Source organism: Lygodium microphyllum, chromosome 1 (genome assembly GCF_053477565.2).
Source record: "Lygodium microphyllum isolate KBCC chromosome 1, Lygodium_microphyllum_v1.1.10, whole genome shotgun sequence".
NCBI classification, from domain to species: Eukaryota; Viridiplantae; Streptophyta; class Polypodiopsida; order Schizaeales; family Lygodiaceae; genus Lygodium; species Lygodium microphyllum.
Genome location: NC_141135.1, coordinates 75,627,678 through 75,647,860, shown reverse-complemented (window position 1 = coordinate 75,647,860; position 20,183 = coordinate 75,627,678). Strand labels below are relative to the sequence as shown.

At 39.0% G+C, this 20,183-nt stretch overlaps 1 protein-coding gene across 1 annotated transcript in view; it reads left to right on the top strand.

Annotated features, from left to right (window-relative positions):
• Positions 1–9,643, top strand: part of LOC148041276 (RIBOSOMAL RNA PROCESSING 5) — an 84,134-nt gene extending 74,491 nt beyond the window's left edge. The window contains exons 35-39 of the mRNA XM_087678811.1: positions 6,993–7,172; positions 7,253–7,349; positions 7,958–8,347; positions 8,694–8,777; positions 8,861–9,643. Coding sequence (XP_087534937.1) covers positions 6,993–7,172; positions 7,253–7,349; positions 7,958–8,347; positions 8,694–8,777; positions 8,861–8,968 — 859 coding nt within the window. The 3' untranslated portion in view covers positions 8,969–9,643. The remainder of the gene's footprint in view (positions 1–6,992; positions 7,173–7,252; positions 7,350–7,957; positions 8,348–8,693; positions 8,778–8,860) is intronic.
• The last annotated feature ends 10,540 nt before the right edge of the window (positions 9,644–20,183 follow it).

Sequence of the window (20,183 nt, the reverse complement as noted above, 5' to 3'; positions counted from 1 at the left end):
TAGACCGGCTAAGTGCCACTGCTCTATCCAAAGGGACACCTACAGAAGATGAGGTCCAATGATGATGTATTCCTGTAGGCTGTGTGGCAGTAGTAGTGGTATCTGCCATACTCTGTCGTATATCCATGAAAAAGTCAGTGACTGCTCTCTGTCTATATGAGCCGAGCTGTGGGGGCCTCCTACTCCGTAGAATTGTTGCTCTGCGCCTCTGGAGCTCCAAGAGGAAAAATCCCAAGCATCTCTGATCCTCATACTGCATGATCCGTCTCAGGGGTCCAAAACCCTCTCGAAACAGACAGTGGTATCTACCTCGTATGTCGTAATATACAGTGCATCGGCAGATGTAGTGTTCCTCTGTCTCTGGTTCTCTGTCGCATAGTGGGCATATGCGTTCTTCTGTCTGTATACCCTCCCATCTGCCTGTCTCAATCCTCAGATGGTGGGATGAGGTGCGGATCTGACCAATAGCTGTGCGTAGTCCATGAGGCAGCTGTGTGTCCATGTAATTGGGTCGGGTGATGAAACCATCCTCAGATACCTGGAGGAAGTGGGTCTGGTAGTGTGCCATCCTCGTGCCATGGGGCGAGGGGGGTCGGATCCAGGTCTTCTCCGTATCTAACTTCAGTATGTCTGCTCTGATCACATGGTTTAGCTCTGATCGGCTTAGGTCAAGTGTAGGGCAATCCAGGCTATAGTCAAAGGGGGGTAGTCTGTCAATCTGCAGACCATGTAGACGCATCCATGTGCTCATCTGAGCATACCAACAGTGTCTGTCACCGTCTGCTGCTAGTTGTCTAGAAGAGGCCAGGGCTAGCCGTGGGTATCTATCTTGGGGGAGCTCCCATAGTCTATGTATGAAAGTCACTGCCTGAACCAAGGCCTCAGCCACCATGGGTGATGCCCCCAACTTAGCTCTGATAATCTCATGTGGGGTCGAGCTCTTCGCTCGTATCATGCGTGAGATCATCATGACCAGTGGTCTTTCCATATGCTCCCATCCATCATAGTATTCCTTCTCTGGTCCATCCTGGTCTCCCAAAGGCTGTCTCCTCGTGTGAAACAGACTCGGACCCCAAATAGCTGCCCCATATAGGAGTGTGGGTGTAACCAAGGTGTGAAAAAGCCACAGTTTGGTGCGCGGCTCATGAAATTGTATGTGAGCACATTGCCTCTCCAATGCCCCTAAGGCTGCATATGCTTTTGCCAAACGAGCCTCTGATGTCTCTCTCCAAGAGAACTGTGGTCCCTTCAATGTGACCCCCAAATAAACATACTGCCTAACCATCTCCACTGGCTCTCCGTCAAAAGTAAACTGGTGCTCAGCTCTTGTCACCCAAGCAGCTGAAGTGTTAAATACCATAACTTTAGTTTTCCCAAGGTTCACCTTAAGATCTCTATCTCTGCAAAAAGCTGATAATGCATCCAAGTGTCTATTTAGTCCCTCAGGTGAGTCAGATATAAGTACAATATCATCGGCATAAAGCAGTAATGGTATCAGCACTCCTCAGGTGTTCGTACTCTGCCTGTCACTGTCTCATATAGGGCATAGATACTCCACTGTATCTCTACGGGCACATCAATGTTTTGCATTCTTTTCATGAGTCTAGCACGTGGCACTGTGTCAAAGGCCTTGCGAAAGTCCACAAAACAGCAATAGATCTTTTTCTTGAATGCCTTGCCTTCTTCAATGATTGCCCTCAACGTAAAGATATGGTCTAGAGTTGTATGTCCCCTCCTGAAGCCAGCCTGGCCTTTTGACCTCAGGCCATGCATCTCGGCCCATTCACTCAACGCTTGTTCCACGATAGAGCCATATATCTTGGCCAGCATGTGTCCAATCATGATAGTTCGGTAGTTACTAGGTAGCGCGGGGTCTCCACTCTTAAAGAGCGGCACAATAATATGGTCTTAAAGAGAGAGAGAGAGAGAGAGAGAGAGAGAGAGAGAGAGAGAGAGAGGACTCTTGCAAGTACACAAGGTGAAGTAGGATGAAAAATGATTGATTGATTGATATGAAAGTACAATTGATAGAACGTCAATATATAGGCTAAGGTGTGTATCTAACCGTTTGACCCATATTCAATGCTAAAGTGGTGCAAAAGTTATTTACATCTAAACACATACTTTTACACTAATGTGTGGTCACATACGGGGATAAATATAACTAACAAATCCCCTTCAAGTCATGGATGGTTGAACCCATGATATGAAACATAGAGAAAAGAAAATGGGAAGGTCTTATCTCAGAGAGATAGTATCTAATCTTGTACAATGATTCTAGAAAGGAGATACATTAGTGAGACAGATGTTATATGAGGATGGTGATGACATAGTCTACTGACGAGCTTAGGGACTTGAACTATGACATGATTTAAAGATACGTGTGCATAGATCAAAGGTTGATCAAAAGCCAATGTGGATTAGAGGCATCAGACAGATGACCAAAGGTTGAATATGGGGGTATAGATTACAGACTCACTTAGAGGTCATGCATAAAACGGTTACAATCCCCCCTAAAACATAACTCCTTTGTGAATTGGAAGGAAAGGAAATAAAGGAAAACTCATTTAAAAAGGCCATGGCAGCAACATAAAATCCAGTCCAAAATGGGCAAGAAATGTAACAAATGTGGATGGGAGACTCAATGATATTTTCTCATGTTGCCTCATGTCAAAAATACTTGAGTAGGGGTTTGGTGGTGCTTCATGCCAAAACTTGCATTTGTTGATTCATGAGCAAGTTTTGGGGTTCGCTGGTCTACATCTCGATGTGGTTTGGTGTATAATGCTTTCATGTTCTCTATGACTTAAACGATGTTCCGATAGAGATAGAGGTGGTGCAATGGCATGAGGAAGATATTGTAGAGGCAAGAGAGGATTGGGGTGCTCTAAAGTCTAGAGAGCGATTGGAAAAGGAATGGATGGTAGCGGTGTTAGTTATTTTCTACCTTCGTGTGTACACACACATTATTGTGTGTAAAAGTACGTGTTTAGGTGTGTACACCATTTAGATCACTTAGCATTAAATAAGGGTCCAAGTACTAGGTACATATCTTAGCCTATATATTCAAGCCCTATCAGTTGTACTTTCATCTCACTTATCATTAATCAATCTATTTCTTTTAGTTGGTGTACTTGTAAGAGTTCTCCCTTTTTTTTTCATAATAGGTAATTGTATTAATTATGAAAAAAGTATAGTATTCAAGTTTACAAGGTGGAAGATGGATCTAGGCCATCATGTAGAAGAAGATACAAAGTCACGACAAGCAAAGAAGATTGCCATGTGCAAAGGAACTAAATCCTTCCAAGGGAGAAGATTAGCATACCGTATAAGATCTAATTACCAATGCAGGAGGCCCTTGATTCTAGCAACATGCCCTTGAACACATGCAACTGAATCAAAGAGGAAAGCTTTCTTCATGATCCAATTATGCCAACAATCCCAAAATCTGAAAAAATGAAACCATAACCTTGCATTTAGAAGGTGTCTTATTTCGCTAGCCCTCCATTACAGCCATCTTTCACGAGACCTTCGATTAATGTATACCCCAAGTAGCATTGGCTTTATTCACCAGCCAATGATGATCTTTAATCATAAGATGGTAAACCTAGTTAGCTGAAGCCTTTTTGAAGGGTAAGACAGTTAGGAAGATTGCAATCCTACTAGGGACAAGTACAAGAAAGGATTGCATAGGTTGTAGCTTCTTGTCTAGTTGACCCCCATCATGTGTTTCATGGCACTATGGCCGAACATGACCTAGCTTCCCACAAAAATGACAAGTCAATGCAGACTTCTAGCCATGTGACTCACTGGAAGACTGTCACATGAGTGGAAACAAGACTTCTGAGAGTCTCTCCCATGGTGGTCATTACTGCTTTTAGTATCCTTATTGCCTCTGATTGTCAAAGCATGAGAGCTACAGGAAGCATCAACATTCTTTTTGTTAACTTCTTTATTTGATAATGCACCCTTTATATCTTGCAATTTCAGCCCATTTGCAAGCATATTTGCACACATAGGAGTATCAAATGTTTCCCATGATTCAAGCAATGCAACTAGTAAGAAAAATGGTGGAAGACTCTCTTTAAAGTCACTTCTTTGCGATGACAAATGCTTAAAAATAGAATGAAACTCATTTAAGTGGGCAGACATGGAAGTCTCCTCCTTCATATGAAGATCCATGGGTGGCTTCAGCCAATACATCTGAGAGGCAGTGCTTTGCTTATCATAAATGTTATGGATCTGCTCCCATAACTACTATGTAGTCTGTCCTTTCGAGACAACATTGTAGAATACTTGCTTAGAGAGTGACAAAATGATTGTAGACTTACATAAGTCATCCAAATCATCCCAATCCTCCTCATCAAAGCCTTCAGGCTTTACACGCTCATGTCATGACGGCTTAATCTGCAATCTCTGCACCAAAACTTGCCATATCTGTGCCTTCGAGTAGTTGTAGTTAGTGCCATCCAATTTGTCAATGTCGAAGATAGCATTGTTATTTGATCCACAACCCATCATGTCAGCAAATAAAAGCACATTACAAGAAGACATGCTGCTGTAAATGATTGCAAAACAGCCCCAAATCATAGCGAAGACAAGGTCTAAACGGAAGAAAACACCAAAGTGGAGAACTATCCACTAAGTGTCAATAATGAACTATCAAATCAAAGCATGAGCTCTCATAAAGAATGTATAAACCTACAATTACAGCATTGCTGTAATAAATGTAGCAATGAATCCAAGATCAATTGTGGGCAATCGATCAAGAGAATCCAAGCCCCCATTGCTAGGTATATCGTGCAACAAATGAGATATGTAAGAGCAGCTAGTAGTAAAGATGTATACAACCGGTACCAAGATCTATCACAACCTCAATGTGTTAATAAACCATACATGTAGTAGGCATAGACATCATTCATGTAGTAGGTCTCTAGGGTAATAGAAGAGAATTGCCAAATACACAACCAATTGAGCAAAAGGTATACATAGCCAAGAAGCATATATACATCACTGACATCATGTTGTTAGAGATAAGGGCTGGCATCCAAGACATGTAATCAAATCAGGCCACTAAAGAGTAACTGCATCCAATAAGTATCAAGAGAGCATGTATATAGCTTAATGAGTCCCATTGTCTCAATGAAAGAAGCTCAAGCTTAATTATATCAATTCAAAGCTCAATGCAAATATCCAAGTGAGAAAGACAACTGAGAAAGACAAGTTCAATAGATCATATACATGACATCCGAGCATCCAAGTTACATGAAGCATAAGCAAGGAGCATAAAACCCAATAAAATCTTCAAGGCTGTAATTGTATGAGCCACTTTAGCAACCAAAGCATGTAACCATAGCCAAGATGAATGCTACCAAGTTCAAAATTGAAGCTCAAAAGCTCTCAAGAGCATATCCAAGCATTTAGCTCAAGGCTAAGCATCAATACATCCCAATGAGTACCCGAATAGCATCAAGTAGCAATAAGCATTCAGTTTCCTTGATAAATGGCTTACTGCCCTGTGTATTACAGCAGTGACAGCTCAAAACAGCCCAGAAATCTCAAGACATCACCCAAGCATCCTTTAATATCCTAGCACCAAATACATGAAGTGTATGAGCAATAATGGATCCCAAACACTGAAGAGATGTTACCCTAGACCTGTATACAGCAGGTTTGCTGTATATTCACAGCAATGGGTGAAGATATACACCTCTAAAGTGTGCCCAAGCAGAACCAAGAATGCCAAGAAGGGTGGCCAATGCATTGCCAAGTATCCAGGAGGTCAATCGGGAGCTGTCAATGCTAGGGAGATGGCCTGGAAAAACAGGCCCAAACTGGGCTGTTCATTCTGATCAGTCTGCTGCAGTTAATGGCCACACTAGAGCACTTGCTAGTGCTCAATCAATCCTTTGGAAGTCCTTGGGCAACCTAGAACAAGTCTGGAGAAGAGGGAGGCTCAATAGAGCTGATGCATACCTCCGGTGTATGAACCAAGGGTTGCCATAAAAGCTTCAAGTTGTAGGTATTCGAATTGGGGCTGAAGCAATGGCAGGTGAAGCTCCTCGACCTTAGCTCCGATACCAATTGAAGGGAGAAGCCTGAGTGGAAGCAGGAGCAAGCGGAAGCGGAAGCACGAGAGGTGTAAACTATGAAGGATGGAGCAAGAGAGTGAGAGAGAGAGACTCAAGATGTGGGAACTCCAACAATATGAATAGTGTGACCGGCCTTCCCTTATTCATTAGTCACTGAAAAAATAAAGAATAACGTGTACATGTGTGTGGGTATTGTAAGTGTAGTGCATACACGGGTGGTGTAGACACATGCACCTTTACCCCCAACAAATGGTTGCTCAAAATTCCGTCTCAATAAAAAAGTTTGATTTAGCCTTGGACAAAAAAACTTTTAATGTACATTTTCTGGTCTCACATCTAACATTTCATTGACCTGAGGAAATAAACCATTTTCTTCGTCTTTCTAATGTCATAGCTCACATTTGGCACTAGCCATGGATGGTCATGAGTGCCCAAATATCTAGGTGTAAGTTCAAGTTTGGGCATTTGGTCTACCTGTTTGTTGCCTCAATCATGCTTTCATCTTCTATGAACTAAGCCGTCAATTTGCAACTTAGAACATAATGAAAGGGTTAGGGGACTCTCACTTTAAGATGCCTTCTTTGATTTGAATGTTGGTTCATGTTATTACTTAGGAGACATCACTAGTGGTACTGCATGTTAGATTCAGAAAGCAAGATGTGTCTACTTCGTCAATCTCTTCCGACATTGGGAAAAGTAGCTCTTTTAAAAGATGCAGAACATCTACTTCTCTCAAGTACTCATCACAATCTGCTGTAGTGAATCTAGTTACTCCCCTTGTAATTGGTAAATATGTGATTACACTCTTGGCCGTATTTGGTAGTTGGTTGTTTTGGTTGGTGTGTGAGGGAGAGGGAGGGAGAGGGACGGAGAAAGTGTTAAGGTTTCGTAATCATCCAGGGAGGCTGCAATAAGAGCAGCGGAGAAAAAGAGGCTAGAAGGTAGCGAAGCTCCAGAGAATGCTGAAGATTTTGAAAAGCTAGTGCATGCTTCACCAAATAGCAGTTTTATCTGGATAAAATACATGGCTTTTATGCTATCACTTGGAGATGTTGATAAGGCTCGGAACATTGCAGAGCGGTGAGAAATTATGTTCTTTTTCTTGGTTATTAAAGATCTGCTTGAGTTTTTTGTTTAATAAGAAACTTCTTTCTCCACAGGGCCTTGCAGACTATTCATTTCCGTGAGGAGGGGGAGAAGCTGAACGTTTGGGTTGCATTCCTCAATCTCGAAAATGTTTATGGAAGTCCCACTAAGGTTCGTGTTTGTAAACGTAGAGCATCAGGCTTTCTGGGAATAGCAAAATTTACATCAGCTGAACACTGGAGTCATTTGATTACACATCTTGGCATGGTTCTTTGTGTTCTTCTCTCTTAGAGTTCTCACACCAAGACTTCAATGTCTCGAAGGACAATGAATATATAGCTTAATCTCAAATCTATATTTAGAGTGAATCAAAACATTCAAGGCATTTGTGCAGCACACTCTTTGTGGTCACCCATATAACATTAAGCATTCTGTCGACTTATATGGGACTAAAGCCTAAAAAGCATCCTGTCACTACAATGATGTGTCTTGTATGAATGTCCTGAACTCAATCATGCGCATGAAAGTGTACTATACAAGGGGAAGTGTGTAGTATGAAAGAAGCAGGTGTGGTCTCCAATTGTCGAGAACAAATGGGATCCTCAAATCAAATCAGTGAATGCATAGAGCTTTATGTCATTTTCTTTTATTCCCTGCTCTGATTATTGTCGTAGTCCTAGATTTGGTGCATACTGACAGGTTGGTTTATTTTTGGATAAATGCCCGAGTGAGTGATCCTTCTTGACATGACACCTGTTGATGGTATTAAAAATTTGCAGGAAGCAACATTGCAGGTTTTCCAGAGAGCTTTGCAATACTGTGACCCTAAGAAGCTTTATTTGGCACTTCTGGGAATTTATGAAAGGAGCGAGCAGCATGATTTGGCAGATGAACTTTTGAAGACAATGATTCAGAAATTCAAATCTTCCTCAAAAGTCTGGCTTAGGCGGATAGTCTACTTGCTGAAGCGGGGAATGCCTGATGCTACTCACAAAGCATTGGACAGAGCATTGTTGAGTTTACCACGGCACAAACATATCAAGTTCATTTCTCAAGCTGCCATTTCAGAATTCAAAATTGGTTCAGCAGAGAGAGCCCGTGGCATGTTTGAGGGGATACTTCGAAATTATCCAAAGAGGACAGATTTGTGGAGTGTTTACCTTGACCAGGTAACCAGATTTTGATAGAAGAGTGTAGGGTGTTGTTTTATTAGGAGGTCCAGTGAGATGGCTACTTTGTATGGGAGATTTCCAGTTTTAAAACCTGTTTGAATTGCTGACTGTGACATTTTAGTGTTACATTTTTGAGCACATGCAAATGTACCCAATCGCTACAGGGATATAGGCTTGTCTCTGTAACATCATGCATTTGCGAGCTTTAAAATAAGTTTTGAAAGTTTTAGAGAGTCTGCTAGGTACCAGAATCAAAGGTGAAGGACATGCTATTGCATATCAAGGTGCTGAAGAATGGTAATTGCTGTTTGATCATTGCTTTGTGCTTTTGTTTTGTTGACAGGAAATGGCGATTGGAGATCCAACTGTAATTCGTGCTTTGTTTGAAAGAGCCACGTGCTTAGAGCTCCCTCCCAAAAAAATGAAGGTGAGTGGAGCCTTGTGATTGTTAGAAGCAAGTATTTTGTTTAAAATATTGTTAAATTAACCTATGCGATTATGCATCTGCAGTTTTTATTCAAGAAATACCTGGAGTATGAGAAATCTCAAGGGGATGTGCAGAGAATAGAGTATGTCAAAGGGAAAGCAATGCAATATGTTGAAACAAAGATTGGTTAATGTTGGCCAAAAGATCTGTCTGTAAATTTGCCCAAGATAAATATGAATGTGCATTTGCCAAGTGATGACAGCATGCCTATGCTGTGCTTTGATTATTATCAGTAACTGCTAAGTGATTATGGCATGCCTACTCTATGCTACACCAAGTGTCCGCATGAACAGACAGGCAGAGCAAAATGTGCCAATAGTAGCTCTCTGTAAAAATGGGCTCTGTTGTGCAGTAAAGGCTTGTCTGCTTTTTGGGGCCAATGTCCACCCTTACACCCTTGATCAAGGGATATGATGAACAATGAGGATGATAACGTGGTTTTCTTAAACAGCGGCTCATCATCACAACTTCCATCTGGCATCAACAGATATGGTGAATTTGTAAAGTCTTATCATCAATTCAAATGGGCTATTGTTACCATAACATATTTGTGGAATCCAAGTAAAGACATTCACAAATGAAATCTCAGAGGGGGAGTTTTCATGCTTCAGAATAAGTTTTTGATACTCATGGTATGGTCTGCTGTAGTCTACTACTGTATAGGAACTTATTGCAAATGGCTGTTATTATCTTTGGTTTGAGCAAAGTTCTTTATGCCCAATAACCTGATGCAGAGTGTTCCATTGAAGATATAGAATTTTGCATTCCCGGGATTTTACGATATGTATCTCACCAATGCTAAATTCAAAGAAAAAAATAAAATTATCAACAGTTCTTTTGACTCTTCTTTTGCAAGGAAATGGTGCACTACTTGCCACGGTCTCTTATGCACGATTATGAGAATTTGGTCCAACATCATCACCCTTAGGTGACGTCTATCATATTTCCAGGGAGCTTAATTACTTCATCAGGGAAAGTGATGCCATGCTTGACCAGAAGGATTAGAAATGGATTTCACATCCTTTGTCGCTATGCTGCCCACATGTCCCTCATAGCAGTGGAAGTGGAAGTACAATATGGCAAATACTTAACAATGAGTAGCAGCTCAGTCGGGAGTATGGGTGGGTGATTAATGGAAGGTGTAAGGTTCAAATCTCGAATTGGGCTGCTTTGTTGTGCCTTGCATTCATGAAGCCCAAACCAAATTGTATAAACTTGACCACAGGTTTGTCATGCAATCGAACAGCTAAGCAGTGCCTTACCTCCTAGGGGTGCAAAGGATTGGGATGGAGTCCAATTGTGATTATTTCAAAAGAAGTGTTTTTGAAAACTATTAGTCTGGACATTTGACCATCATATGTATCATAAAAGACATATGAATCATATTTTAGTGCTATGTCATAGGGTTATAGACATCCATCTTCTCATCCTATGTGTGCGCAAGTTGATTAGGGAAGGCTTTTGAACCATGCTGTCGTTGCAAGTAGAGTGACATCTCCAGCTCTCAAGGAGGAGCTCGTGATTGTGAGCATTGGGTGTGAGAGACTGAATCCAACTTTGAAAATTGACTTTCCTCATCTAAAAATCTTGTTAGGGGGGTTGGGGATGTTACAAATCTTCATGGGACTTCAAATCATAACTTGTCATGAGGCATAAAAATGGCATAGCAGAAAGACAAGATATATCAATAATGAATCTTTATATTCATGATATTGAAATATACACCATTGAGATACATCTAAGGACTACACCCTCTTGATGTCGCATATGTGAGGATTTAGCATTGAGCCTAGGGAATCACATATAGAAGCACAACCCAAATAAAGAGTAACTACCACTATTTTATGCATATGCATCCATAGGCATCCTCATGGTATGCTTGCAAAGTCTTACCCTTGTACTCACCCTTGCTCAATGGATTGTTGTCCGCAACAATCTAAGTGTGGTTTTTAAAACTTATTTCAAGGTCTTTAAAATAGCTCACTCTATCACCATTGAACCTGCAATACTGGCCGGAAACGGTAAAGTTGGTGAGTGTTGTTTGACTCACTAGCAAGATCTTAACACATATTTTTCTATCAAGTTTTCAATGTTTATTGCACTATGACATGGGAGTCTTTTAACATAACTTTTTCTATTAAGTTGACAAGGGTTTGTCCATTTAGACTCGGTTCTTTTATTTCTTTTTCATTTTAGTTCACTTTCCACTCAATTTCATTTGAGGAGTGGAGGCTTTATAGTCTTAGCTTTATTTGGCTTGGCTCTTATGGCATTGTGTATTGAGCTTTATAGATGTGATTCCATGTTGTCGTATTGGTTGAGGTCAAGGTGGCGTGGCTCAATGGTTGCCATGTTATCCCATGCTTTAAGGAAGGTAGTCCATTGAATTGCTCCTTATACAATTTCTCTCTTTCTTATCACCTTTGCCTTGGTCTTGGGGACTTGGATATCTTGGTTCGTTCGCAAAAATGCTTTGCTCGCATCTCCAGGCTGAGTACTTAGATTGTTTTTCTTGGCCTCTTTGTTAGATCTTTCTTGCTTGCATTGACCTTAAACAAACTAGTTGGTTTGGCTTCCCTTTTCACATGGAAGATACGGCCTTGATATATGGTACATCTTGGCTTTTTTTAGCTTTCCGGGGAGTTGAAGTTCTTTGGGGGATATGGGCTAAGTCTTCACACTTAGATTGGATTCTTGGCATCGAAAGTAGATGTATCAAGTTTGTTTTTAGGGTGATAGCCATATTTGAAGTGCTTGGCATGTTAGGGATCCATAGAATCGGAATGATAACTCCTTGCATTCCTTATGGCTTGAATATGGCTATCTCAATTTTTACTAATATCGAATATAGTCCCAACGGGTGCCATAGTCCAAAGATGTTTAACTTAAGAGTGCATTGGAGCGTTCTCCAAGGCTCAACTAGCAAGGTTCCCTTCCATGGCACTAAGTCACATTGATGAAATCATATTGCGATCACTCCCTTATGCTCTCCCTTCTTTGAGGTTTCATTGTTCAACTTCTTTTGTCCAAACTCGTAAGGGTTTACATCCTCGAGTTCACAGGTGCAGCCAATGACTCCATTGTTGAAGTGCACTTGGTTTCTACTTTGATCCAATTTGGCTAGGATGGATTTGGTCTTGGATCGAAAACAAGGGTTGCTTCATCCTTAGCCTTCAGTTTAGCTTGGGGGGCTTTGAAGGCATCTTGATTCACCTCTCTCATCTTGGCTCTAGTGGCTTGCCTCCGTGGTGCGGCATTTGATTTTGTCGCCCTCTGGTTTCTCTTCTTCCTTCTTCTTTTCTAAATCTAACTCATTTGCCTTTTTTTCTTTGGCCTTGATGTCTAAATCTATCTTTTCTTGCTTCTTGTTCTAACGTATATTTTTCCTTTGGCTTTCTAGCTGTCCACACATTCTCACCTTAGTTGGCTCCTCCGCCTCTTTGTACTTGCTCATTCTTCTTTTTAACTTTTTCCTTTTTGTTTTCTTCTACTTGCCTTACCCTTAATCCCAAGTACAGAGGTGTTTCCTAATTGTTTTATCCTTCCCCTTCCAAATTCTTATCTCTTTTAAGATTGTTTTGTTCTCTAGTTGGGCTACAACTTGTGGTATAAGGGCTCCTCCTTACATGTCCACCTATCTTCTTCTTTCTTGTATCCTAACTCCTCCATGATTTTTTCTATCTTCAAGATCACATTTATATTTCATCCTTCTCCCTTCACATAATATTCTATATTTTCTTCTCTTGCTTGAACTCATTCGGGTTGGCATTTTGTTGGATAGTCTTTAGGGTAGCGTTCTCCTTCAGGGGAGTCATTATAGATATATTTGTATGGGCAGTAGTCAATGGGATATTCTTCAAGGTAGTAGTATCCATCTTTTGGGTAGTGGTTGGCTCCTTTATAGTAGTCTTTGGGGTAGTAGTAGTTGGCTTTGTGGTGGTATTCATTATCATCATCATCTGACCAAAACTCTTTTTCTATCACTTGTTACTTCTCCTAGTTCTCATTTGGCTTCTGTTGGTCTTTTTTCTCTTCTTTGGCTGGCTTCATTCCATTTTTCACTTCTTGGACTCGTTTGGCCCTCATTTGTTTTAAGTATGGTTTGGGTCGCTCCTTTGTTTCTTCAAATCCAGAGGTAGTCTCCTAGTCCCATCTTAGTATGATTTCTCCTTGCAACTCTGTGTCAAGGTCTCAGGTCATCTTCACTTGCCATAGCCTACAGTCTCTCTCTCTCTCACCATGAGCAATTGGTAGCCCCCGACATCCTCCAAGTCCTCATCTAGTTGTTCAACCTTCTCTTCCGAGTTGCCCATCACATTTGTTCCTCTATGAGTCTTCTTCAACTCCTTGATCATCTTGCATGTTTGCTTCACGTGTTTGAGCCATAGCTCCTTGTATGTGGTCTTGAGAGCGATTGACACAACTTTTCATCCTCTTCAAAAAAAGTGTTCTTCCATAGCTTTAAGTCTCCGTACTATCATTTGGATGGTTCTTAACTTTGTTGGCATATCAAGTTCTCTTTCAGTTTTTAGCAAGTATCATGTCTAAGTAGAGTCGTGACGTGAACATCACGTCGTGTCGTGTTGTGTCGTGTCAAGGTCATCACATCGTGTTGCATACCATGTCACAATAGAATATCCTATGCACTCATCAGCTTGTTTTCTTCTCGAGCTAGTGTGCTCTCAACTAGATTGGCTTTAATACCAAGTGTTATTGACCTTCATGGGACTTCAAGTCATAACCTGCTATGAGGCATAGAAATGGCATAGTGAAAAGGCACACAAGATATATCAACAAGGAATGTTTGCATTCATGATATTGAAAGATACATCATTGATGTACATCTGAGGACCACCCTCATGATGCCGTACATGTGAGGGTTCACCATTGAGCCTAGGGAATTGCATGTAGAAGTACAAGCCAAGTAGAGCTTGAATGACTACTACTCCCTATAGAGGTGCATTTGTAGGAATCCTCATGATATACCTATAGAAAGACACATAAGATATACCAACAAGGAATCTTTGTATTCATGATGTTGAAAGATACAACATTGAGACATCTCAGGACTACACCCTCATGACGCCACCTATGTGAGGGTTCACCATTAAGCCCAGGGAATTACAAGTAGAAGCACAACCCAAGGAAAGCTTGAGTGACTACTACTCTCTATATAGGTGCATCTATAGGCATCCTCATGGTATATCTACAAAGCCCTTACTCTTACCCAAGGTTGGGGGGGAGGGGGAGGAATGAGATGATTTTGTTATAGAAATTCAAAACTTCTAGGGTGACTTTTTGCATACAATGGTCACAAGTAGTATGTGCACCACACCATGCATATGTTCTTTGAGGTTACAACTATTAATGTGCATCAACCCTACTTTTAAGTTGTGCACAATTCAACTTATTCTCTACAACAAAGTGGTCAAAACATTGAAAGGTTGTACTTAGCTTTTATGTGGATGCTTTTCAAGTGCATTATTTAGAGGCTTTCTATCTAAGTTGTGATAGCAAATCATGCTTAGGGCTATTGTGAGGGACTAATTCAACTGTCAAGGTTCCATAGAGATTCAATTAGTTTGCATTGGTAATGGTTATATGATGAAGTGATTTTACTAAAGCTTTATTGTTTAGAATCTTTAGTGTGCTAATATTGGAATTCATGTTTATAATGTTCAAAATAATTTGATATCATGAATGTGGCACCCAAATCTCATTGCTCTAATGTTTAGGTTTCCTTAAAGAAATTGATATTTTGCCACAAACTATATGATCTAGATCCTTTATAAACAAATGATGAGGACTTTGATAAACAACAATCACTTTATTAGTGGTTGTGTTAAAAGGGCTTAATTCAATGGTTTCAAGAATGAGTTATCTAAGTCTTCTCTGCATGAAATAGCCCATGTGGATGTTATGGACAAGATTACAAGGCTATGCCTAATGAATTCAATGAGAAAATGTAGCATTACATAGCAAGTATCCTCTCTCTTCTCCTACACTTCTCTATCTTGTTGCTATAAAGAAGAGTGCCATTTCCTCTTCCCATCATCTTTACTAGTTGCTTCTTGTTCTTCCTCGTTCAAAGCTCTCTACCTTGTTGTAAGAACTCACACTTTGAGCATTGAGTTACTTAAGCTAGTGTGTTAAGCATTGAGAATATAAGAGGGAACAAAGGATGGCATTCTTGGACACCCATGTTTATGCTTTAGTCCATGTGGATCTAGTGCGTTGACATGATCATGATTACTTGGCTCAATTTTTGGGATTACATGTCTAAACTATCTTTACCCTCAAATGGACAATGACAAGGTACTTGTCAATACCAATTTCTTAAGTAAGAGCCTAGTTCTAGGGCAAGCAAGGTCTAAATATATTTAAAATGATATCGACTATAGGCATAAGAATTAAGGGTTGGGTCATAATGTCTTACTTGGTTGCATGATTGTAGCTTGAAGGATTGATGGTGATTACAATTTGTGATTCAAAAGAGAAGAATGGAAAACTTAGGTGTTGTTTCAGAGTGTTTAAAAAATGTCATAACTTAGGCTAGCTATTCCCTTACTTGGTTTTTAGGTTTCATTAGTGGCTAATGTGGGACATGCTGATCAGATATCTATGAGATAATATTGAATGGTGCTTTTGATAATGTCTTAGAAGGTAGAGTGAGATCCTATTTATTTCATTGGGATTGGAATTTGTAGAAGCATAATAACAAGACTACTTGCAAAATCAAGGAAAGAGCATGTCGAAATGTAGGCAATATGGTGATTTTCACCCATGGAGGAGGTAGCAAGAAAGCATATTGCTTTGATTATAAAATGGTGGTATCAATGGTTGGGGTGAAGCCCACTACGGCCAGTCACCTATCTTACTAACTCTAACTATATATGTGCACACTTATTCTTTATTCTTGGAGTGATGAGACAATAAGGTGCTACTCACAAGAGAGCTATTGGAGGCAACACAAACATAGTGTCTTTTATATATATATATATATATATATATATATATATATGCGATCTCCATTCTCTTTGTAGCTCCAATAAGTGGTATTAGAGTGGGAAGGCATATCTACCCAACTTTGCCAACAAGAGAAATCTACATCGTCTCCGTTTTGGATGAGATTCAACATGCAGGATAATGTCAGAAAATTCTCACAAAGAGCTCATTAGGACGGTTTGCTCCTTTTTAGATTTGAGATTGTCTCGGGCTCCATTTTTTACTTATAAAGTGTTGCATAGACTGTTTCATCCTTTTTTGCAATTCCATATAGCTTATTCAAAAGCTATAAGACATCTCAAGGATTATAGTGTCCACAATAGAGATGTTGTATATAGGTTACTGAGCAGTGGTGACCAATGAAAAATTGTTAAAAACAAGTTGGAGAGTGCAGGTTGTTTGACACAAGTTGTATATCACAAATACGACAAGTTTGAAGGTTGGTGCCTACTACTATTGTATATAATAAGTGTTATTGGAGTAGAAACTTTGATGTATATGCTATAGCAGATTTTTGAGCTGCATCAATTGTCATAAGGTTCATGTGTATTTATTCGCGAATGAGTAAGAATACTATTGTTTGATGTGTTGCAGAGGTTTGAGGGAGAATAATCTTCTATTGTACTTTTGAATAGTTGAATGCTGTTATGTTGCTATATTTGTGAGGAAAAATTAATGCTATAATACCATGTTTTAACCATAAATTTAGTAATTCAGCTCCAGATGGTGAGTTGAAGTTTAATGATGTTGTGGATGGTTTAATGGCTGAAGACATACATAGGAAATCCATGGACCATGGTAGAAATGATCATGCATTTGCAACTCAAGAAGAAAGAGGTAGAAAATAGTATAAAGGCAAGAACCAAGACCATTGATGATAGCACAACAAATTCAAGTTTGAGAAAGACATTGATTGCTTCCATTATGGTGAAACATTTCATATTAAGAAGGATTGTTACAAATGGAAGCAGCAAGAGGAAAAATATAAGGAGAATAATAATGATGATATGAAAGAATGTAAAGAAAAGGTAAATATTGAAGAATCAATTTAGTGACTGTATATAATGATGATGGTGAAGTGCTATTTACTTCTACTCTTCCTATACATATGCTAGTTGCAGTAGATAAAAAACTAGCCCAAGATTGAATACTTGATTTTGAGGCCTCTTTTTATGTGACTCCTCATAAGGAGTGGTTATGTTCATATGACATCAACATGTAGGTAATGACTATGATTGCAATGTAGTTGGTGTAGGTGATGTGCCCAAGGTTACTAAGAACTTGATATCTACGAGTTAGCTGGATGACTTGGGATACTATACTATTTTTGGGAGTTAGTCATGAAAAGTCCACAATGAATCATTTATTGTTGCTAAATGAGCGAAGTGTGACACTTTGTAGTTCTGTTCATCTTGGTAATGACTATGACTGCAATGTAGTTGGTGTAGGTGATATGCCCAAGGTTACTAAGAACTTGATATCTACGAGTTAGCTGGATGACTTGGGATACTATACTATTTTTGGGAGTTAGTCATGAAAAGTCCACAATGAATCATTTATTGTTGCTAAATGAGCGAAGTGTGACACTTTGTATCTCTTTCATATACCTTCTATAAAAAATCATTTAATTGCAATAATGGAGTAGAAAAATGTATCTTTGTGGCATCATTAGTTAGAATATATATCCATAAAGGAAATGAAAATGCTATCTCATTTGGGGTACTTGCATTCTCTTGATTCTTTTGATCTTTATATGTGTGAGCATTGTATATATGGAAAGTATGCATGCTCAATCCATTTAAAAAACTTAAATAGAAAAAGGAGTGAGCTCCTTGACTTATTGCATAGCAATATATGTGAATCTATGTCTACAAAGTCTATAGGGAGTATCCTATTTTATCACATTCATTGACGATAAACCTAGAAAAATGTGGGCTTTCACTATGGGTAGGACAGATGAGGCTTTGTCTTGTTTTCAGAAATTTCTAGCACTTCCAAAAAATCTATCCTATCCATAATCTCTCTTACCTAGTCTACATCCATGTATCCAAAGAAAGTAGATTTGATTCCTTTCTCATAGAACAAGCTATGACTCACTGTCTTTTTCACATACCTCAATATCCTTCTAACTGCATCAAATTGTGAATTGCATGGCTTTGTATGAACTAACTTATCACTTCAACTAAATAACTCGAATCTAGTCATATTATGGTTAAGTAGATGAGACTACCAACCATCTTCTTGAACATAGTAATGTCTTCAAGGTACTATCCATCATCAACCATATTCACATTTTGATGTAGTGTTGTTTCAATTGGCTTAGATCTAGTGATCCCATACTTTATCGATAGTTTCAAAGAGTATCGTCTTTGCACCATGCTAAATTCCACTTGGCATATCTATCACTTCTATACCCAAAAAGTATCTTAATAGTTTAAGATCCTTAATGTCAAACTCCTTGTGTAAGCCATGCTTTACTTCCGCAATCTCTTTCTCAAGTGTACATGTTATAATGAGATCATCAATATAGATGATCACAACAACTATACCATCCTCAAAATGTATGACATAAAGAGATTAATCAGCCATACTCTACTGAAATTCCATACTACATAGAAATCTGCTAATCCTATCACACCAAGCTCTAGGTGCTTCCTTCAATCTATACAATACCTTCTTTAACTTGCATACATAATGCATATACTTTGGGTGTACATATCCTTCTAGTTGTTCCATGTACACTTTCTCTTCCAATGGACCATTTAAGAATGCATTCTTTATATCCATTTGATATAGATTCTATCCATAAATTGAAGCCAAAGCAATCATTGATCTAGCTGTAGTTATTTTTGCAACTAGTCTAAAAGAAACTTGAGATAAATACATAATAAAAGGTAAATAGGCATAAGATATGAAGATTAAATTTGTATTCTTCTTCATTTTTCATTCTCTTATTCTTTCATTCTCTTATTCTTTCATTCTCTACTCTCTCTACAATGAGTAGCTCACAAAGTAGATAGATCCTCTTTTGACTTTAAGGTCACTTTACACACAATATCACTCTATTTGATGCATACATAGGATATGAACATAACCTAAGATATATTTCTCAACATTGAGTATGCTGTCTATTGTTGGTCTTACTCAAGGATTTTGGGCTAATGTTATGGTGACTATTGTACATTTAATAAAAGAGGTTACCTAATACTACTTTGGACTGTGGCATTCTTGAAGAGGCATTGTTGGGGAATAAGTTTTCTTATGATTACTTAAGAATATTTGATAGTGAAGCTTATGTGCATGTGCCAAACAAAAGCCATAGCAAGCTAGAATCAAAATCAATTGAGTGAATTTTTTTGGGTTGTAGAAAAGGTGGTGAGATGGATTGTCGCCTTTGGGATCCAAAAGGTAGAAAGATTATGTGTACTAATAATGTGATATTCAATGCAAAGAAGATGCATAAGAAGCCTCTTAAGGAAGTGGAAACAAGAAATGTTACTTTCCATGATGTAGAGCCACCAGTAAGAAGCAGGGAGATTTAATGAGCATCAACTTGAGAGTCCTATGGTGTCTCATACACACAAGAAGAGTGGTGGCTAAAATTCCCACAATCTAGTGCATGATGCAAATCTATGCACATCTCTCATGCCTTTGAGGGATTTTAGCATGGGGTCAATTATCTAATGTTAATAGATTGTGGAGAGTCATTTTGTTATAAACAAGACATGATTTGTGATTGTAATCTTAAGTGGGAGCTAGCTATACAGTCTGAAATAAATTCCATTATGAAGTATCAAACTTGGGGGGAGTTGGTTCCTTTGTGCTAAAGGGTAAAAATACTTTGCTATCCAAGTGGATATATAAGTTGAAAGTTACAAGTGATGCTAAACCAAAGTATAAGATAAGGACAATAGGCAAAGGTTTTAAGAAAGAGAATGATGTGGACTTTCATGAGATCTTTTCACATGTGAAATTGAGTACTTTTTGCACTATGCTTGTCTTGGTGGCTAAGGTGGACCTTGTACAATTGGATGTCAAGACAACATTCTTATAGGGTGATCTCCATGATGATATCTATATGCATCAATCAAAGGGCCTTGTGGAACATGGCAAAGAAAAGCTTGTATGCAAGCTAAAAAAGAGTCTTTATGGATTCAAGTAATTCCCACATGAATTATACAATAAGTTTGATTCCTTTATGCAATCTCATGGATATAAGAGAAGTGAGATAGACCATTTCTTATTTACTAGAATGTCTAAAGATAGCAACTTCATAGTGTTGATCCTTTTTGTGGATGACATGTTGATCACTGTTAAACAAAAGTATGAGATTGATACCCT